Source organism: Anastrepha obliqua, chromosome 4, assembly GCF_027943255.1.
Source record: "Anastrepha obliqua isolate idAnaObli1 chromosome 4, idAnaObli1_1.0, whole genome shotgun sequence".
In the NCBI taxonomy this organism is placed as follows: Eukaryota; Metazoa; Arthropoda; class Insecta; order Diptera; family Tephritidae; genus Anastrepha; species Anastrepha obliqua.
Genome location: NC_072895.1, coordinates 65,281,392 through 65,305,070, shown reverse-complemented (window position 1 = coordinate 65,305,070; position 23,679 = coordinate 65,281,392). Strand labels below are relative to the sequence as shown.

Genomic DNA, 23,679 nt, shown 5'->3' with positions numbered 1-23,679 from the left:
GCCGTTGGCAAGAGGCATAAAGCAATGGCTTCCTCCATATGTGCATAAATATCAAGACTCACAACACAAATATAAATGGACGTCATTTTTTACAATTGGCTCAAAAATGCGCTTCAGGAATAGAGTTATAAGGTGAATTAAAGCCGTTTAAATACATCGTAAATTTTACCTTAAAATTGTTTTCCATTTCCATACTCATTGTTTCTTCATTCTAGCAGGTTCTTATGGGAAGAGTGGTTAGAATAGATTATATACAAAACAATCAGAGCAGTGTATCTTCTAGTTACAGTTTATTGTCTTCAAAAACGGTTTTTGTTCTTTCCTTGGACTTCGTATTGCAAATTGTTTCATGCCAATTACTTAATTCTATCTGAAGTTTCTTAAAATCTGCTTCTAAGGCATCCCTAAATTAATATAGTCTGTAAGAATGTATCCATTCAAAGACAATAAATAAATAAATAAATAAATAAATAAAAAACATGATATATTTTTTATTTAAATTACAATAGCATTAACGTCATGGGTCGAGGTATTATCGAAAAAAAATTTTGAAAGCGCCCTTATATTGGTTTTTCGCAAACTAAGAAAATATCATTAGGAACCAGCATTAACACCGATAACAATGTCAGCCTTGAAATCCAAAAAAGTGCTACTTTGGACTAAGTAGGCAACCAAGCAGTATAGTCCTCTCTCGACGAACAAAACTAACGAACTACAAAGCTCTGACCTTGCCCGTCCTAACGTATGGCGCAGAAGCTTGGACGATGACAACATCCGATGAAGCGACGCTTGGTTGTTTAAGAGAAAGATTCTGCGTAAGATTTTTGGACCTTTGTACATTGGCAATGGCGAATATCGCAGGCGAAGGAACGATGGAACGTATGAGCTTTACTATGACATAGGCAGAGCGCAGCGAATAAAGATGCAGCGGCTACGTTGGCTGGGTCGTGACGTCCGATTGGATACAAACGCTTCGGTTCTGAAAGTATTCGATGCGGTACCAGCTGGTGGTAGTAGAGGAAGAGGAAGGCCTCCTCTGCGTTGGAAAGATCAGGTGGAGAAGGACGTGGCTTCACTTGGTGTGCCCAATTGGCGCCGGTTAGCACGAGAAAAAAACGACTGGCACGCTTTGTTAAACTCGGCCAAAATCGCGTAAGCGGTTATCGCGAAGAAAAGAAGAGAAGAAAATCATAAATGTTATCAAAGGTAATAAATATTTTGTTGGAATAAAATATTTTCTTGAGCATGAGAATTATTGGGATAATTGTAACAGCACATAACAGGCTGAACTACTATTCGATTGAACTGGGAATTTACTGGTTTCTGTTTATTTTTCATGTATAGTGGAGAAGGAAGCTATAAGACACATGCTGATGCACAAATGCAAAATAATCTGGCGTGATCATCTAATAACGGGCAGAACGATACATTTCACAGGCTTAGGGTTCATGCTAAAGTTCCATGCAAAAGCAGGAAATTCTCTAAATTTTTCAAGAAGGTACAAAAGATCTCAAAGGCGCACTACTCTATATTCGATGTATGTACATATATACATATCTCAACAATTTATTTGAGTTGCATAGGGTAAGAGCAAATATAATTGGGTGCTTGAATACATATAGCAGCACATTGTAAAGCCAACCATTGTGTTTTTATCATTTTATAAGCATTCGAAGTTCGTTGATATAGCTTAATCGTGTGTCCTGTGTTTTGCTTAATAGCCCACGATTTGATCACATTTTCAATCATCTGATATATGCATTCAATGGAAGAGCATTACCGAGACCGAGATAGGCAAGAATTAACATTTCAAATGTAGGTACTTATATGTAGATGATGAAATCGGAATTAGCATGACCTCGATTTCGGGCAAAACCGCCAGAAACCTTCTCAAATGTGAACCTTTGGGAAGTTTGAGGGGGAGGGTTCCCAAATAACACCAAAATTAGAAGTTCTGGGAGAAATAAAATAAAAATAAAAAAACTGCCGCTTTCCCTGATTTGAAAAGTCTAGTATTGTGTTGCCATACAACTGTATGCATGAATTTAATTACACCAAAAATTGTGATTGGCACCTCAGTTTAAACACATACTTTCAGGCGCTTTTGCACAAAAATGCATATAAAGCGTACAAGACTGAATAACAATCGTAAATTGTGCAGGCACAAATGTGTGCATAGGATTTTTCAATTGCAATGGGTCGATCGTAACAAACCGTGATGGTCATGATGCTTTGATGTGACGTCTGCCAAATCTGTTGTTCACTCAAATTTATATTTATTGAGTCGCCATTATGTGTACTGTACAAACAAATTCTCTTAAGGTTGCAAGCTCGGTCTTTTTGTACGTGGCACCGATCTGGGCTATTGCATTGAACAAAAGTAGCTATTCAAGAAAACTAATATCCGTCTATCGGCTAAGCGCTCCGTGCAGGATTAATCCCGGTTGACATTGTGACACGGCGGTAGAGCAACGCGTAAATAATTTGCAACAGAAGACAGAGAGAAGGAGATAAATTTGATGCCGAAGAACCGTTGCGTTCGAAACGTTTCGCGCTTTTAATTTCGTTAAGCGAAAATTAAGTGCAAGGGGCCACGTAACGTGTTAATGCATAAGGAGTTAAGCCACAGCTAGAATAAATTAGCAATTTTTTTAGCGGGGCAATGAATAAAATCGAAATTCTGCTCGTATTAAATATTTAATATAAAGCAAATAGCGACAACTGCGGCTACAATTTTCAATTTATAAACGAAAAAAAAAATGAATTCGAGTATGTGAGTAACTACAAAAATGTTCGATATGTTTATATTTGTTGATTTCAGATACATTCAAAACCAACTCAGGTGTCAAACAGGTATCCTTATTGTCCCAATACTATTTGCTTTTTACATAAACGACTTACATGAAAGCTTAGAAGGAGGATTAAACATAGAAGGGAAAAATAGTAGACTTCTAATGTATGCGGATGATATCATTTTGATAACACCCAGACAAACTACACCCAGGATCACCCAGGAAAACTACAAGAGATGATTAATAACCTTGAAAGCTACTTCAACCTGTGGAACCTTGAAGTAAACCGCTCAAAGTCTCAAATAATGGTTTCAACTCATGATTAAATTATACTTTATTGTCAGAAAATAATATGAATATAATACAAAAAAACGTTTAAGGCGCGTAAGTCCGTTAGCGACCGTCATTTTCTCAAACTCAAACTGGACAACAAAGTAGGTGGAGGGGTCTACTCCGATAAACTCGGTGTATGCCAATCATTTCGCTTACCTGATCATTGCAGTGTATTTCAGGCGGAAGTCACTGCCATAAAAGAGGGACTTACGATATTAAAAACGAGAGTATTATCCACAAATCAAGTCTTCATTTACTCGGACAGTCAAGCGGCAATAAAAGCACTTGAATCTAAAACACACTCGTCAAAAAAAATTGTAGAATGTTTTAAACTTCTAAATGACGTATCTAAGTGCTACAAAGTGAACCTTATCTGGGTGCTAGGCCACAGGAACATTGCAGGAAACTGTAAGGCGGATGAACTTGCACGAACCGGTACAACGCTCGATCTCGAACCGGATAAGGCGCTGATACCCATGCCCATAGCCACTTGTAAATTACTTATAGACAGGGAAACCATCAAAAAGGTAAATACAAGCTGACAAAACCTCACAACATGCGAACTAAGCAGACAGACATGGCTGAACTGGAACAGCGGTCGATCGAAGATCTTGCTAAGATTCAACAGAGAATCTATAAGAAAAATGATAGGTGTATTAACTGGTCATTGTTTAATAGGCAGCCACTCTAGAAGGTTAGGACTCCCGTATTTCGATTTCTGTAGAAGCTATCTTAATACAGAAGAAGAGGAAACAGTCAGACACCTTTTATGTGAGTGTGAAAGCCTAGCTATGAGAAGGCTGCGCACTCTTGATACAGCATTTCTAACCGATGTAGCGGGCATAGCCCATCTAAAACTAACGAAGCTCTGCTCGTTTATTAAAGTTACCGGATGGTTTGAAAAGGAACACGTAGAATAAGGATAAGCTCCAGTGGTATCACACTGGACCTGCGAAAGGTCCAAGTGTGTCTTATGACAACCACCCTACCTACCTACGGTTGTCATGTGTTTACACAAGAGGGCAACGATCCCAAGCATTGAAGCCGAAGGCGTATAGAGTGGAAACAGCAAAATGGGATTGCTATGTTGGATTGGCCTTCACAGTCGCCTGATGTCAACCATATTGAAAATGTTCGAGTAAGAGTTGAGCAAAGACTCAAAGGAAAACAAATTAACCGCTTAACAAACATCCACAACGTGCGCAGAAGTCAGAACAAGTGTTTGTTTCATTTTTTATTACTCCAATATGTACAGTCATTATAGCTAATGGTGGTGACTGATAAATATATATTTAATAAGGTATATCGCGTATTATAAATATAATAAACCTATACAAAGCAGTTTGTTAGAATCGAGTTGGTCAAGTAATTTGCAAGTTATGGCGATCACGCTTTTATTAGACAGACTGTGCGTCAAAAACGAATCAGTCGATAGAAATAAAGAGTTTTCCAATAACAGGTGTTACAGGTGAATGGATTACGCTATCGAGAGATGATTAAGGATTTTTTATGGCCGGAATTGGATGGTATTGATCTTATTTTCAACAAGACGACGCTACGTGCCACACAAGCAACGAAACCATTAATCTTTTACGGATCTTGTGATTTAACACCTTGTGACTTTTTTCTTTGGGGACACGTGAAAGAGAAGGTCTACGCCAACAGCCCAGCGTCGACTCAAGACCTCAAAGATGGAATTCGTGAGGCTATCGAGGACATAGCCACTTTGCAATTCGGTTATGGAAAATTTCATGAAAAGGATATTGTCCTGTAAGCGTGGTCGTGGTGGTCATTTGCCTGATGTTATTTTTCACCATTAACGGCATACCTTCCTCATTGTAATGAAATAAATATCCGATCATTGAAAAATAGCATTTTTCTTTGTATATCAAAATAATACCTCTTATTAGAAAACCCTTTACTTCTAGTTTGAAGTTGAATTTTGAAATGTTTGCTTTGGTTCTGCCAAACCAAAATTTTTTAAACAAAAGTAACACTTTTCACAAAAAAGTTGTACCGAGCAGCGTTCAGCGGGAATAAGCAGGCAAAGCAAAGTTGACAAAATGTGTGCTCGCGTATCTACTCTTTTGTGTTGTTGCTTACTGCTTTTTCGTTTTATGCGTTTGGCGATGCCACGCAATATTACTTTTGCATTTCTATTCTTTTGATTGTGTTTTAGTTTATAGCATTTATTATTAGGGTAACACTTTTACAAAAAATTTCGTTTGATGATTTATTGTTGTGTTGCTACCAACAAACACATTTCACCACTTTAAGAAGCAGTGAGTTGGAATTAAATCAAATTGGTGCAAAGGTCTTTTTAGAGAAACGAACAGAAACTTACAGTACTCGGTTTTCAATCAAGGCGAATTGAATACTCCCGTCGGAGTCTTCCCTTATTTTTTGACAAATCTGGCGTCAGGCTCCTTTATCATACAATACAAAACAAACCAAACAAACGGAGGAGAAATCACATATTTGAGAAAATTCATTGAAGGGCTTGATAATAAAGTCCAATCGTGATAGTCCGAAACATACGGGACCGACTCGTTGTCGGATTATCAAATATTCCGGACTACCGAAGGTTCTATTTACTGACACGAAAAGACAGAAAAAAATCACATCAACACCGTCAGAAATCGCGAGAGAACTGGCGTCGTTCAAATTCAATGACAAATACGTTGTGACTGCTACGACTGATCAAAATAAAATAATGCCAATTGCATCCATAGACGTTATGAGGTTGTCGGATTATCGAACGTGTCGGATTAAGAAATGTCGGACTATCACGATTGTACTGTATTGTGATAGTGAGTCTAAGCCTAAACAAGCTAATGAAAACGAAGTGCCGCGTGTTAAACTGCGAAAGCACTAACGAGTATAAAGCCTGAAATACAGTTTGTTTGCGTTTTTAGTTGTATGACACAGTGGCAAGAAAGTGTGTGTGTGTGTGTATAATGTCTTGTGTTTAGTTGTTTCCATTGTTTTCGCCTACTCTTCCTCTTCACAAACAACCAATGCCTATTCCTTTTGTTTGTTTATTCATGCAGCCTGACAACACAACGAATTCAGAAGGTGCAACCTTGTATTTTATCATCCTTGGTTTCCAATGCTCTTCCCCCCACCACACGATTCTTTTGGATGTATTTCATATATTCACTTCGTCTTTATTTTGGAGTCACATATTAATGCTGCGAAACTAATTAAGAACACATGTAAATTTTTATCACATTTTTTTAATAAAACTTTTAACCAAAATTACTATTCTTACGTATATTACATATATACGTACAAGGGCAGATTGGATACTATAGCATACTGACGAAGTAAACTCATTTATGAAAAAGTCTTTCCTTACCGTGAGTTATACTGCAACTTCACAAAAGTATTAGAATTTCTTCTTCCGGAGAAGCAAATGCATTTTTTGCTAATAAATAATTCGTTGAGAGTAGATAGCGGGCAGTTTCTGAAGACAAGTGGGTATCTCGATCCAAAAAATATTTGTATTTAGATTCACAGATATAATAAAGATCTGATTGAGAATTTATACCCTGAAATTAGAAATCTCACAACTAAATCGTTGGACTGGATTAAGTATTGAGCAATGTTATCAGCTACCAATGAGCAGATAGATGCAGCGAATGCCTTAATACTTTCAATGCCTTCTATATATATCTCAATTCTGAGTTCATATGTTTTGATTCCTAATGGAAAAGCTGTATATGTAATATATACACTGACATTTTATAAAAAATGTAGTAAAAGTAACTTGAAGACATATATTATATTATAACTCATGTATTGAAAAGTCCGGGGCCTAACAGAAGAAAACACTTTTTTGGTTCCAAATTAGCTTTATTCATCAATATTATTTCCATCAAGAAGAAATGAAGAAAAAGTTTTTTCTAACACCGATCGCCGCCCGGCAGGCAATGGCAAACCTTCTTCAATATCACTTTTGTAGAACGATCTATCTTTTGCCTGAAAATAGGGCTCAGTTTCAGTGATAACCTCTTCATTCGAGCAAAATTTCTTACCGGCGAACATTTTTTATGTATGCGAACGTAGTTTTGACATTGTTCAGAATCATCAACTCGTTGTTGTTTTGGGTCAACAGTAAGTAAACGCGGCACGCACTTTGAACAAGGCTTTCTTATAGTCAAATGATCATGCAATATAAAGCCAACACGTTCCGTTCATATCTTTACGATGTCAGCTAACTAACGCAACTTCACTTTTCGATCACCCGAAACGGTGAACTGGTGTTACCGCCTCATTTAGACATTCAATGCGTTTTGCATCATCGGTGTCTTTACGACCACGTGTGAAGTCAGCAAGCCATAGTTTTATTGTTGTTTCTGATAAAGCGAAGTCCCTATAACTCTTTTCAAGCCATTGCTTCGCTTGAACGATAATCTTCCCCATCAAGATGCAGTGTAAAATTAAAACGCGAAGTTCTTTTTGGTCCCTTGTTCTGAAAATAACAAAAATAGCGTCACTCATAGAACAGTAACTCAGGAACGAATGAGTAGAATATCATGAATTTTTAAAAGCTGTAGAAATACAGACTCCCATAAACAAAAACACAACCGACTACATACCTACATACATTCCTACTGGCGAAATAGTCATTTTAAATTTCATAATTGTGAAATAAAACGTGAACTCACAGATAACCGCCATGCGTAACAACAATCATTTTTTTGTGTTCAATTCGACCAGCTACCCATTATTTGATCGGCAACAAGTTTTTGCTGAGTGACGTCATATCTCCATAGAGATACAGATATGTAGTATAAATGCGCTAGAGCAACGCAATCAAAAGCTAGCAGCGCAAGTGAGGAATCAAATCATTTAAATGTTAAAACAAATATTATCGAGAGCAAAGTAATAGCAGTAGGAGTCGTTTGCGATAACGTTTGACAACAAATCAAAATAATAACAAAATACTTGAGTATTGAATGCTGTTCTGGTATGTAGTTGATTGCACGGTGGCTACGCGTGCCGCCCCTGGAAAACTGCCGTGTTCGAGAGTCACCATATTTTTAAGCTAAAGCACACCCAGTTGGCATCGAGTATTATCTAATCGATCGTCAAGAGTGAAAGCCTTCTTTCGCTGTCAAGCGAGACTCATTTGTTCAGAACCATAGCTGGTGTCAGCGGGTTTGGACGCGTTGCACAAATACGCGCACCTAGCAACAGGTGAAAATATTTGATTTAAAAGTTGTGATATATTTGATTCGCCGGTTTATTAAAAACGACATAAAGTGTGGGAATTTCCTTAATGGCAATCAAATTGGAGTATAAGGAGAAGAGCTGTGAATTTATAAATCTAATTGGAATTAAGAAAGTGATTGTATAATGAAAATAATTTAAAATTTTCAACGGCTAACGCATTACAATGTTAAATGAATTATAATAAAAAAAATATAGTTAATAGCCATACAAAATACTCCGAAAAAGTATTCCTTTGTTTCATTTCATCGCGCATATGGCAGTCGAAGTTACTTCGCTGTTATACAAAATTAATGATCGCACAAAAGTATTGAACGAAAAGCCAGCTAAATTAAAATAGCTGGTCAAAAAAATTAATATTATGCGCATAATCTATAAATCAATCGCAAGTTACGAAAGCAGTTAAAAATTGGATTCGTTAATTAATTACAAATACTTTTCCCAAAAGCAACAAAAGTCAACTATACAGCTACAGGTATATATATAATCAACAATCTACAGTATATATATAATCATATAATCTACAACATAAATCACATACTATATTTTATTAAAAAAAGGTCTTAACAATTTTTTATAAAGCCTCGGAGGCTTATCTCGCTTTTTTTGTATATTGCTTTGGCATAATGGCAACATGGCAAATAAAAATTAAGCATAAAAAATACATACATCACTATTTTTGACCATAGAACAAATTTAGGGAGTAGCATCAAGAAAAATAATGTATTTTTGGGTCACTCTAACGCACATATACAGGGTAGTCCATATAATAGTGCTTTTTATTTATTTTTATTTATTTATTTAAAAGAGTAACAGTTATTAATAACTATTCCACTTACGAAATAAGCACTGGCTGCCAGGGCCTTCAGCTTATGGTGTCTTAACTAGAGTTATAATATAGGTAAGTAACAATACAAGTGGATGGGAGAGAGCAGTTGAGGGAGTATTAGAAGATTAGTGGGTAGTGTGAGTTTGACCGGAGTATAATTTTATATATATTTTCGCAAAGAGTTAAAGTTTTAATTTAGTTAGTTTAATAAATTTACAAATTTAGTTTATGCTATTGTCATCTGTGTTGTTGAGTAGCTTCGAAAGTTCAAGGTTAGGACGAATTGCATTTCTAGTGCATTCCAATCCTGGGTAGGTATCGAGGACGTGTGTAGTCGTCTGAGGTGCAAAAAGGGCAGTCTGGTTTGACTGTGCAGTTTAGGATGTGAACATGGGTGGCTATAGTGTGACCGATATATATCTTGAATATCTTGTGGTTCTTGGAAGACATGTGTGTAGGATATATGCGCTTGATGAGAGTAGGGTTGTACTTTTTGTAGTGGTGTTGATAATTAATCCATGGACTATTGTACGCATCCTGAAGAGATTTTAGTATAGTTTTCCGAATATCTTTTATAGTAAAATGTGCACTGAAGTGAGGGGTTTCTTGGGCAGCTTCTTTGGCTCTATATAGTATCAGCGCACTCGTTGCCTTGTATTCCGACATCACCCGGAACCGACATGATCCTTATGGAATTTTTATTTGATAAGATATTATTTCGGATTTCGGTGATTATTGGAGTTTCGTTAAAATGGTTCAATATAGCGTCCATTACGGATTTACTATCGCTGCAAATAATGAATTTTCCACCTTTATTCGAGGCATAAACTACCGCTTCAAGGTAAAGCACCGACTGAGATTGTGACACCAAGCTGGTTTGTGACTGCAAACGATGTACTGGTGTCTGTTTTAAATCCATCGGTATAAACGAACTCCCATTCGGTTCTTAAAGGAGCAACGATTTCATTGAATTCGGGGAATTTGAGCAAATCCGCGATAAAAATAGTTTTTGGATTCAAGCCTGGTGGGAAAACTGGAATTGCTGGCAAAATCGCATCTGGTGTGACATTCTGTTTGTGCATTAGTTCAACACAACGTTGTATGGTGGACGGCTTGCGGCTATTTTTATATTGTTGCTTCGCTGAGTTTACCAGTCCAAGTAATATTTTATTTCTGCAGTGAAAAAGCTTGGGTAGGAGCATTATTGTGTTGCGGTTGACTCTGTTGAATATATCCGGTAATCCGTGTGTGTTTTTATTCATATGTTATATTGACAGTGACGAGTGATATAATGCGCAAATAGTGCGTTTATTGAAAATAAGTCAAATTCATCTTTTCGAAACAGCGATTTTACGCCGACCTTTATTTGTGAGGGGCCGTGAAGAACAGATGCTACGTGAACTACCCATTAACAATTTAGGAACCTAAAGCAAATATCGAGCACAGGATTCATGAGATAGATCAGAGTCCGTCAATGAATGAATTCCATCAATAATGGAAATATAAGAATATAAGAGCCACTCGATTGTTCTTGGGCTCGATTGCCACTGCCCAAGTGACATGAAACGTTAAATTATGGAAAGAAGGCTAATAGCGAGCGCTTTTCGAGAAACCATGGCAAACATTCGAGCGCATTTCGATTAAAAAAAAACTTCTCGAAACAAACCGCTTCTCGATAAGCGGCGGCACTACATTATATAGGTACTTTTTCGGGCATTTGGGGACGTTTATCAAGAAAAGTGCACTAGATATGGTTTTTTCATTGCTGCTGTTCGTGGTAACTTCTTCACATAGACCAACGAGTTCAAATAGCTGAACCAAATATTTTCATATAGAAATAAACGAATTGCTGGTTTTGAAAGCAGCATGGCCTATACTAGCTGAAATCAAGAGTACTCCAAATAATATTTACTCCTTTATTAGGAACGAAGAACCCATTTAGAATGGCTATTTACTGCTAGATTTTCTTCGTTTCCAATTAAATGGACAATACTTGATTGGTACTTACACACATAAATACTCGTTACCGAGTAAAAAGTGACCCAGAGTTCAATGAACGTTATTTAAGAATTATCTGCGGCAGCGAAAGTCGTTTAAAATGCTGTCGATCTCTTTCCTATTTTCCTTTCTCTTACGATATTTCCCAGGTTTCATTGTGTTCCAGAGCATTGTAACATAGAGAGTAACGGCAAAAGCTAGCTTGTCGGGTCTCTGCCTTACCTGACACTGAAATCACGATACATCCAGCTATTCCATTGCAAGCCTGCAAACTGCTATTTCATAAAAAGTTTTCTGCGACTACGGAGCGAAGCTGATGAACAATTGAATTCGAATTGATAACTTTCCGCAATAATAACTGTAAGTACTCAACGCACGAAACCTGTACTCACTCCCATTAGGGAGGACATTGGTCTATTTACTCGGCACTGCTGGATGTATTGCCAGAATGAGACTATAAACAACTTAACAAAATCACATAGTAAAACCGCAATTTGAATTTTTCTTTTTTTCAAATTCAAATAAGAAAGCGGCGTTTCAGAGGCTTATCACTGCCTGCCGTAAGCATGAAATCCATGGCCAACCGATTGCTAGCCACACACGACCACTCATAATCGGTATTATTTGCAATAATAAATATTAATTGAGTATCAAATACGGAATTTTACAAAATATTATACGCTTGTACGCTTGTAATTTAAAATGCTACCTTATCTTATTCAGTCAACATTGATTGCATTTTTAAATTTTTTTTCAATGGCGACCTTACGTCTGAAGTGTATTTTAAATATTTACTAGAATTAAACAATACTTAGAAGACTGCTTACATACATAGACATAAATGTACGTGTACACTGGATGAATTATAACAAATACATTGTAACAATCAGTTTATTTTATATTTATTGCATTGTTGCTCTTTACATGGAACTTCTTATTGATTCTTAGAGTCGAGTTCTTTCTAACTAAAATTAGTTTTTTTTTTGTCTGTACAATGATTGGCAATAAATTGCCAATTGTTTTGTATTTTGTTTAATAATTTCAAATTTCCAATTAATTTATTATTATTATTTTATTTGTTGGTTTTGTATCTTGAAGAACGCACATACTTACATTTGAAATTTCGTATGAATATTTCGCGAAACAAAAAAGACCTTCATGTCGCTCAAACGCTAATCTTGACATTATCTAATACTTGAAAATATTTAACATGAAATGCTTATTTCAAATTTTTTTTTTCGGTTTTGTTTTTTAAGAAACTGAGGAGGTTAATAATTAAATTTTTAAATGAAAAATTAAGTGTTGCAGCCAACACTTGAATTTTTTTTATTATTTGCGTCATAAATCACAAAACGCGTGTGAATACCAAAAAATCAGTAGTTCATTCGAACATAACTACAAATAAAATAATGATAAGAGTGATATGATTCATACAATCTTGGGCGGTTAACTTGGGTATTATAATTTATGGCTTAAAATGACGTACTTGCATTATAAATTCGCTCACATAAAGTATCGTTTTTATCTGGTTGTCATTTTGTATGTACATACATATGACATTATTCGTCAATCCATTTTGATTATTTTGGCAACATTTGAAGTCAAATATGACCCAATGAGAACCAGCCATAGCTTGCAGGCTCTGATACGTCATTGGTTGAATTTGTTATATAGGGCGCCGTTTGGCTCCATAAGCGATATCGAAATCGATAAATGCGGTTTGACAGCTGAAAACGGTAAACAGTGTAGGCATTTCTCTTCAGTAAAGTTAAACAAGTCATCGTGAATCTTTTAACGCCAGAACAACGCTTCCAAATTAAGGAAATCGGCTTGCCAAAAATATATCTGTTCGCAAAGTTCATAGAGCAAAAAGTTGAAGAAGACAACGAAATGTCAATTCGTCGTGATTCTCTACCTTTTGGGCATTATTCTTCGACTATGCAGACAATTTTCCGCAAGGATCTTAGCTTATGGAATAAAGTACAATAAATACAATTTGCTGATGGGCTCATTTTGATTTAATATTCAAATTTATTGGTAAAAGTAGGCAAAATTTCGACTGATCGAAGACACCATGTAACTCATAGATGTCATGAAATTATCTACCAGATTATAATAAAAAAAGACTTCATTCCAACAATATTTCTGTTTATTGTATCAGATTAATATTAATCGATGACGCTTTTCATTCTCTTTATATCAATCCATTCCGGCGATTTTTAAGGAAAACCATAAAAAAAATATTTTTTTTTTAATTGTTATAGGGGCCTTACCCCACAACAGAATGCAGATTGAAAACGGAAAATTGTGTCTATCAAAATGCGAAGATGGGCATTTGCCTCAAATTCCATGTTCACTTTCCCGAATGAAATGATTGGGAATCTGAAACCGTTCTATGCGGCTACTATATTCCAATCATCGCAGATGGTTCAAAAATATGCAATGGATTAGGATCTGTCGTTTACACCCAGTAACTCTCATCGAGAGAAACTACCAATGAAATTAACATCGAGGCAAAGCTAATAGGCCTGTCGCTTCTTTTAAAACTCTCCTTCCTTAAAGACAGCTGTGATTAAAGCATTCCGATAAGTATTGACTAACTAAATATGTTAGAGGATGTCATAGATTCACACTGCATTCTGGAGCATTGTCGTGCTTCATATTAAAACATATCATATGGAAACATATTAGTACACGAGTAAAGTGTCTGACTTAAAGACTTTAACATCGATGCTTCTCGCTGAGTTTATAGCTTTCCTTGAATTGGGGCTAGTATCATATAAAGTAGCTGATATTAATAGTTGTGCTAATCTAGACACCTGCAGAGTATCGTGGTCAGCTCTCATTAACAAACAAAACATTAAACAAACAACAAAAACATTAAACAAACAAAAACAATTAATTTGCGGAAACTCTCAACAAGAAGCATGCGACTTCTCACGGGAGCATCAACGAAAGGCTGCTATTGAACATAAGGGAGCTCTGCATAAATGATTTCTGTAGGAGCTGTAGCGGTAAGAATTCAAAATTTTTACAAATGCCTAACTCTTCAGAGACCGCTTTTCACATTTCTAGGGAACTACCTGTTGGAAGATCTGTACGGTGTTGGCACAATCTCGCTACAAAGTCTGATTAGAGATAGATATGAGGTATTTTATTTGAACCACAACAAATCTCTATTGTTATCGTGGGAACTTTTTTAAGAGCAGCTCATCTAACCTGATATAGTCGTTCTTAGTAGGACTGCGTAAGTAACCAATTAATAAATTCCCCTAGCGATTTTAGAAAAGGTGGGTTATAATTTGCGGTGCCGATTTGTCCACTTTGAATATCTTTAGTTAACTTGCTTTTCTTTTATTCACCGCATCCGTTTGTGTTCAGCATCATAGCGACTAATCCAGGATTTCATCAACCGTCTAAATCTTTGCCCAAATAACTTTGCAACAATTCCAAAAATTCTTTATAACTTTTTTATATAAAGACTCTTAAATTTGTACTTTGCTATTTCATAGTTTTTATCTTATCTGTTACAATTGAATTATTCAATTGTTAACCACTAGTTTTTTGACATCTTGTAAATTTTCTTTACTTCTATCATGAGGCACCTCCCACAGAGGTCTTCTCCAAAGGTATCTACTTCATATTGAAGTAGTCGAGCCCATTTTTTACCATTGTACAAAATGGCGCAATATTCATCATCCAAATTATTAATTAAAACAAATTATTTTGAGTGATGCAAATCTTTATTTTGACCTTTACGCGCTTCACTGCTTGATGTTTGTATACTGCAGCTGTCTAGTTCGGGAGGGTCAAATATGATTGATGTACGTCATTTACAAAAATTGTAAATTTTCCGATAGGGTGATTGATTTTGCGTCCTCTTGTATATGAAGGTGCAAAGTTCCTTTTTTCTCCAAATTTCCCTTTTAGAAATTTAATCACAAAGAGCGGGAGTTTTCATTTTCCATTAAAATAGTGCTGCTGTTTATTCCAGACATAATTGTAAATAAGCCAAATAAAAAAATAATATTTAGTGTTGTTTAGATTCATATCAGTTACGTGATATCAGGCCTGGTATACTCAAAATCTTACTGGAAATAAGGAAATTATTTTTAGCGGCAAAATTTGTTTTACTGACTGTCCGTTTAAGGGAGAAAAATTTGCATTAGGAAAAAGAGATTTTCTTTATATTGATCGGAAGTTGAGTTTGAAGATCTGCTTCGACGATTCAAAGCTGATTTGCCATACAAAAGCAGACTCGACTATGCTGGCTGTCGTGCAAATAATAAAAAGATCAAACGCAAAAATGTTTCAAATCCGTCGAATAAACTCATGTACGTATTTTTATGCAGGCGTTTATAATATTTATTTCCAATACGTGCGAAAAAGTCAATTTCACTGATAAGAATTCATATTGAAACAATTATTGGCATACAGTGGCGGAATACTACTATAGGAAACGAGGAAATTGATAGCTTTATAGAAGTGTGATTATTTTAATTTTTTATTGTAATTTGTCACGTTGTCGTTTAGTTATACAAATTTACTACACTCCCAATATTAGGCACCTTTTCCTAAGTTTTCGCTCAAACTTTTTCTCTTCATTCGATACTTTATACAAATATTTTTTATATGCGTTTCCGTATTGAATTAACATTGTCAGCGAATAGTGTTTTATGGCTTCGATAGATTTTTATTACTATCATTTTTTTCGATTTATAATTGTTTTATAATGAATGATTTAATTGCTTAATTGAATGATTAATAGCTTACGGAATAATGCAATACAATAAAATTTGCTGATTGGGCTCATTTAGATTTATAATTCAAATTTATTGGTAAAAGTAGGCAAAAATTCAACTGATCGAAGACACCATGTAACTCATAGATGTCATGAAATTATCTACCAGATTATAATAAAAAAAGACTACATTCCAACAATATATCTTTTTTTTGTATCAGATTAACATTAATCGATGACGCTTTTCATTCTCTTTATATCAATCCATTCTGGCGATTTTTAAGGAAAACCATAAAAAAAGATTTGTTGTTGTTTTTGACTTCGAATGAAAGTACATACATACGAACACATACAGTTTACCAGTTTGGTATGTATTTAGTGGGAAACAATATTATTAAATATAATTAAAAACTTATTAGAGCACAGTTTAATTTCAATCGAAAATGTTTAAACATGTGCATATGCAGGCATAAGAGGGAGAGGACTACTATTCATATTAAAATTAATATTAAATTCAGTGTTGATAATTAGATACGTAAATATTGAGAAGCGCTCATTTCCTAAACCGCAGACAGAACTATATATAGAAAAAGTTTTCCATTAAATTCGTCTAAGAAATTTATTTAAAAAAATTACTTACACCAAATTTTCCCTTCATTCGATATATTTTGCAGGAACCTTACAAACTAAACTAAACGAAAAGCCGTGAAATTTTATAACGCAAAGTATAAAGTAGTCAAATAATAAAGCACAAACATGAATCCAGAATTATCGAAGATACAAAGCAGCAATCTTGCGCTCTCACCACTCATCGCCAAAGCACTCAAAAAAAAGCCAGCAAAACCGTTGGGAGAACGCACAAAGGCGGTGCGACGACAGGTAAATATGCCTAATTTCAGCGTAAATATTTTATGAAGCATGTTTGTATATAATATATAACGCAGGAATTAATGGTGTTGCTGGGAAATGCCTGTGTGGTGTCATCAGGCATGTCGGTGGCGCTGCCTTCGGTTTCATGGCCACAACTAACAAGTAAAGATGATATTTATCAGCTCGGTACGGAGGAAATCAGTTGGTTTGGTAAGAAAAAAAAAAAACGATTTTTTTTATTAAATAAAACATTCGAGGGTCGATGAATTTATAGTGATTTAAATAAGAATTATAGTTGACTAGCTTGAAAATACGCCTCATGTAATAGTGATGGGCGACCGCCGCAGACGAATGAGATGATGTGTGGCTACCAAACTCTCTTTCCAAACTTAGAAAGAATTTGAATTCTTGCCCAATTATTTTCTTTATACAGGGACCGCCATATAACTTTACGGAATAAAAAATGCTATAAAAAAGAAACTACTCAATATTTTTCCAAACTGTTCTTTTGATTTTGAAGTACAATCCTTCCGGTTAATGATGGAACATAACTTCATTCATATGGCTGCCTCGGCTAGCCATGCACCATCCCGGCGTCATACCAAGGTCTTTACGCAAAATTCGTCTCAATGATGTCTCCGAAATGTCCAATTGTTGAGAACGACGGTGAACTGATGTTCCTGGTGATTCACGAACACTCTCGGTCACAGCAGCAATATTTTAGGTTGTACGCACGGTTTTTGGTCGGTCACGCGTTGGCTTGTCAATAAACAACCCAGTTTCTCTTACTTTTTTCGCAAAGTAACGCACATACGCTTCATTCGGTGATTTTCTTCTTCCCATTGCCGTACGTAATTTTCGTACACGTTCTGCAATATTACCATGATTTTCAAAGTAATGTCGCAATATTTCCCAGCGTTCTTTGAGCGTATACACAACCATTTTCGTTCAGCGGAAAAATAAAACTAATTTTCTGTCAAAACAGGGGACAGCTAAGTGTTACCATTCTTCAAATAATACCTAGTTCAAATCCGTAACGATAGATGGCAGGCCCTGTATTTCATTGTTTTGTTTGTTTGTTTGGTTTTACTTGTTTTTCTGAAGCTTTTGAACTCCATTTCTGATTATCTGATTAAAAATGTAATTTTGCAATATTTTTAATAATCTTAGATTTAAAAAAAATGGAAATCGAACGAAATTTAGAAAATATAAACTAAAGCCCTTTAAAAAATTATTTTGTGAAAAAATTGATGAAAATAATCAAGCTAGAATACTGCGTGGCTTATAGCTTTGGCAACGATATCCCATTTATGCAAATCGGCACCTCTTCCTAGGTATTCTTTATTATACATATTTTACTTTTACTACCTCCATAACTTCTATGCAAAAATGTCTAAATTTTTTAATTGTATTCTCATCAGTTTGAGCTTGGTGGCAGTGAGCTTATGTACAAAATATATTGTTGGAAACCACCAATTTTTGTTACATTGAATAGGGAATGGCTAAAAACTTCTCCTGAGCAGATTAAAACGAGTCAGATGCTATGTAACACAGACCGCCACATTTTTAAACAATCACTGCGCTACGCTTTTCCAAGACTTGTCACTGAATCTGAATACGAAATCACAATAGGCAAAGCAATTCAATTCAATAGAGGTTATCTCAAAGTCAAGTCCAATTTTCTTCTCCCGTGAATTTGAACGGATATAACAAAACATGCCTGTCGCCTCCTCTTACCAAACGGAGTTTCAGACAGGGTGGGACTTCTTAAACCTGATGCTGGAGAAGTTCGTGCGAGCCGCACAAGTCAATCGTTCATGCACAATTTAATATAAGAGCGCACAACTCACATCATTGGCCTAAACAACCGCTATAGTTTTGCCGGATAGTTTGGAAACCGATAAAGAAGCAAAGGGAATTAATTGATATGATGGTGAATGAGAAGACCTGCATCGATAAGAATGTCTGTCCTGAAGTTGAACGGAGAATCTATCTTGTCAACAAGTGCCAAGAGCTAATTTAGTAGTAAATTTCTCTCACGACAAACAAGGCTAACACTTTATAAGTCTCTCATCATGCCTGTCCTGTTGTGTTGCGCACGACGTGTTTGAAAGAAAGATTCTGCGGATAATTTTTAGGCCTTTGAACGTTAGCAACGGCGAGTAACGTAGGCGATAGAATAATAAGTCCTACGAGTTTTACGGTAACATAAACAAAGTGCAGCAAAGTCATGTCGTTGGAACGGATACAAACGCTCCGTCGCTACCAGGTGGTGGTAGCAGAGGAAGAGGAAGGCCTTTGGGGAGGTCAGTTGGAGAAGGGCGTGACTCTACTTGGTGTGTTCCACTGACACCGGTGTGCAGAAGAAAGAAACGACTGGCGCGCTTTGCTAAACTCGGTCACCGCATAAGCGCCAATCAAAAACAAAGTCAAAATCAATCGAACATCCTTCTGCTTCTCCTCTAATACCGAGTACCCGAAAAATTGGAAGGTTTGAAACTATTGGCTGCCCTTGAATAAAAATATGTAATATTTCCCTTCCCTTCTGAAGGTTATACTTAAAAATTACATACACAGGTGTAAATACACTCACTTCTCTCATTTTGTTGAGATTTTCCAATGTACCAAAAATTCTTTTCCAAATTATGTAAAAAGAAATAAAATTAAGTAGAAAAATTAGGAAAATCGAAAATTATTGTACATATACTCGTATGTGCAAAGCCGCTCCAAATAGTTGAGTTAAACATTCGAAAACTGCTAATATAATTTCAAAATCTTACAAGCCGGTACTTACATACAAAATAAATGATAACTATCTTCACGTGAAAAATCCATGACGCTGATTGATTTGATTTGAAAAATAACACTCGATATTGAACAGTTTACTGCGAAACTCAACTAAACTAATTAGTCGATATCGCGCCACTTCTACTGATTCTTTGGAAATATGCCGTGAGTTGAGAAAAATTATGTAAAATTTTGTATTTACGACTCCTACTTTTTCTCCTCTACTATGACTTTCCTCGTGGTACCAATTTTTTTTTTGGGGTACACCGAAATCCAATTTCTTCTACAGTAACTTTACGTATGAAGAAATGTGATTTTTGAAGCGATCATTGGTCACGTTCTTCCTTTTTTCCGTAGATTGTCGTCTTGATCCGGATGTGCCGTGCCTGTCGTCTAATAAAGTGAATGAGAGTATTACATTTTACAGTCTTCCTACTGTAGTGTAGAATATTACGAGTATGTATGGGATTCAATCCAAGTCACCAGTCCAGCGCAGTATGGGAGCTCTATTGGTATTACCTTCGCCTGCGAAGTGTGGCGGAAGACCCCATTATGGTACTACTACTGGTTCTGGGAATAAAAACATCTGACCATCGCTCCAATTTGCTTGTGAGGACGGCTACTCGGCGAGTTTTGTGGTGATTGTGGTTTAATACCCAAGGTTAAGATAGATTACGTCTGTACGACCAACTCACTCAGACTTTACAAGTCCGTTCAGGAACCTGATTTACTTTTCTTCATGGAACCATTTTGTGGCTTTTATTAAGCGCTGGATTGGTCCCATCCCCACGCCAGACAGTTCCGTAAGAGAGTTGAAAAAATATTTGTCTAGCTTTAGCTAATTGCAAAGGACAACATCTACAATATTCATAGGAGAAAACTCCTAATCTCAAGGAATGCCTGCCAAATAGCCAAAGGCCGGTTATATAAGCCACGACCTTCGAGATATCCTCTCTTGAAAGGCTAAGCAGTTCCATTGTCTTTTTCTTATTTCTTTGTGGCCATTGTAACCTAGTCTCCATACGATATGGGCCTCTTGGATAGTGTTATTTTTAATTATTAATTTGCGATTAAAGATTCGCTTGATGTGGAATTAACCATCAACTACCTATGTGCCGAGCAGCAGAGGTTTCAGACAGACCTTGAAACCTACAAACATGGTTAATGTGCTCACTTCGCTCTGCCGGTTGGTATCCAATAAGATTTCAGTCAATACGCATTAATTTGATCGTATGTGCTTTTGAATAGAAAAAACCTAGGCCGATGTTGCCTTTACTCATTACTAAAGTAAAGAACCCTTGATGCAGTCTTCTTGACGTTGCGGTTTCATGAGGTACTCGGCATGGTATTATTCACTAATATGTATGGCATTATAAACAAAAATAATTTTAATTAATTAGTTTTCTCTGTGTAACATCTAAAAACAATTCTTTGATGCTTAAATTCCTTTAATTTTTCTCTTTAAGCATCCATCAACAATATGTCCTGTCCCATTGGTGGTTTGATAGTCGGTTATCTCATGGATCGCTTTGGACGCAAAAACACAATGCTTTTAACCAATCTTGTTGGTTTATTAGGTTGGACATTGCTGGTCACGGCACCCTTTCAAAGCTCCAGGGATTTAATTTTCATACAACTGTTGCTTGGTCGTTTCATGACAGGTATGTTGTTATTGTTGTTTTCCAAAGACATGTGAAAATTAGTTAATTATCGAATTATATTTTTCAAAAACAGGACTTATGATGGGCGCAGCTCTGTCGCCCGTGGGCTCATACTCGGCAGAAATCAGTTTACCACGTATACGTGGACGACTGATTTTGGGTTCATCAATTGCCATAGCTACCGGCATATTGCTGATGTATGTATTGGGATACTTCATACAGGTGCGTACGAAAACTTATTCTTCCAGCTATTTGCAACTTTGTATTTATAATTATTGTTATTTTCTTTTACATTTTTCCCACAGAACCATTTTCAATTAATCTGCCTCATCTCAGCTATTTATCAATTTATTGCATTCTGCTGTGTTTTACCAATACCAGAGTCTCCCAGCTGGTTGCTACAACAGGGCTACTCGGAAAAGGCACGGAAATCACTCAAATATTTTCGTGGCCTTTCTTCCGCAGACAACACCACTTATGACGAGTTTGAAAAGGAGCTGGCGCTCATCAAAAAAACATCTGACCAAAGCCGCACTGACGCTGAAAATGAATCACTCTTGCAAGCCATACGCGCCCGTGAAGTATACAAGCCGCTCATTATTATGATTTGCTTCTTCTTCTTTCAGCAATTCTCTGGCATTGTTATTGTGATAGTATTTGCTTCACAAATCGCCGCAAGCGCAGGCGTATCTGCCGATCCTATGCTCGTAGCTATATTTGTCGGCATTGCACGCATCATCACCACATTCTTCATGAGCACCATTTTCGAGCGATGGGGTCGACGACCAGCGGGTGTGCTCTCGGCAGCTGGTATGACTATCGCCATGTTCTTATTAGCGGCCAACGGTTGGTGGCCTATACTCGGCGAGACCTTTGCACTACTGCCAGTGATTTGCATTGTTCTACATATCATCTTCTCAACACTGGGTCTACTGACACTGCCTTTCCTGATGATCTCCGAGGTATTTCCGCAACGTATACGAGGCAGTGCTAATGGCTTTACGCTGTTCATTGGACTTACCTTCTCATTCGGCGTGGTGAAATTGTACCCCACCGTAGAGTCGCTGATCGGTACACCCAATAGCTTCTTCGGATTCGGGCTTATTTCACTATTGGCTTTGGTGTTCATTGTTTTCGCTGTGCCCGAGACGAAAGGTCGCACATTGCTGGAGATTGAGAACTACTTCCGTACAGGACGTCGCGTAACAAATGCACAAGTGGCGCGTCGTGAGTCGCAGATTGCGATGGAAGTAGCAGCGGGTGTTTATAGTTCACAGTATGAACTGGATGAAGTAATCATGCGTTTAAGTAAAGTGCATGAAGATTGTGAAACAGAGATTGAGTGATACAAATAAAGTAGGATATTAGTAGAATTAAAATAAGAAAATTGACACAAGAGAATTTTTTCATATTAACTTATCGTAATGTAGGTATGCGTTTGTTTAGAAATAGGAGTACTTAAATTAAAAACAAATACAGTAATTAAGCTGTGATGCAAGCACTTTGTTAAAAGTTCAATACAGGTACTATCATCTAAGTTATCAACAAATTAATAAAGCAATAATTTTTATTTGAAGATGATAAATTTTTCATAATTTAGCGCATCGAAGTATCTGATAGAAAATTCAAATGGGGAAATCTATAATAATTGGAATACTGAAAATTGAAGAGGTGCAGTCGTACTACAAATGACTACTCAACATAGCAAAGCTGCATCCTCGCGTTTTATTACATTACACATGCAATCGATTTACTAGGGTAAGATTTGCGGCACATCATTTCACGAAAGAACCGGGTGTCCGATGGCAGAATTGGGTTTTAAATTGAAAGTTTCTGTCTACCACTGAGCATATGAGCGGGAAGGGCGCGGCGTTAGCTTCGTTATTCATGCGGGGTATTTAGTCCCGATGTCGATGTCGCAATGTAAGGGTGAACAACGTGCGTTCGCATTCGAAGCGTATTTCAAGGCCAATGATTCATGTGGAACTGCTCGTCACAGTTTTTATACACTTTACAATATTCGACGTCTACGTAATACCACAAGTGAAGATTTGATTCGTCCACAAGTACATAAGTTCCGAGCAACAAGTTCGGACATCGAAAACAAATAAAAATATTGAACTCGTCGCTACAAGTTTTCACGTCAGACTCTGGGCAAGATAGCGGTTACCCTGGGACTTCCAAAAATTATTGTAATTTGAATAGTGAAAAAGAATCACCCCTTCACTTCACCCCTTCAAAATTCAAATCGTGCAAACGCTTAAGGGGTTATATACAGTTAGAAAACCTAAAAAAGCGAATTTTCCAGAATTTTTTTAGGAGAAAACTTTTAAATTATTGATCTAAAAATTTGTGCACATATTATGTTATCTTGTAACTGTATTTTAAGACTAAGTATTAGTGGGATACGGTACACTAGACAGGGCGGCAGCC

At 36.5% G+C, this 23,679-nt stretch overlaps 1 protein-coding gene across 1 annotated transcript; it reads left to right on the top strand.

Moving 5' to 3' along the window:
* Window positions 1-8,608: 8,608 nt before the first annotated feature.
* Window positions 8,609-22,831, top strand: LOC129246016 (facilitated trehalose transporter Tret1-like). The gene is made up of 6 exons (XM_054884509.1): window positions 8,609-8,835; window positions 16,603-16,807; window positions 16,873-17,008; window positions 21,052-21,246; window positions 21,320-21,468; window positions 21,552-22,831. The coding sequence occupies exons 2-6, from the start codon at window positions 16,685-16,687 to the stop codon at window positions 22,590-22,592; spliced, it is 1,644 nt and encodes a 547-aa protein (XP_054740484.1). The 5' UTR covers window positions 8,609-8,835; window positions 16,603-16,684; the 3' UTR covers window positions 22,593-22,831.
* Window positions 22,832-23,679: the final 848 nt, after the last annotated feature.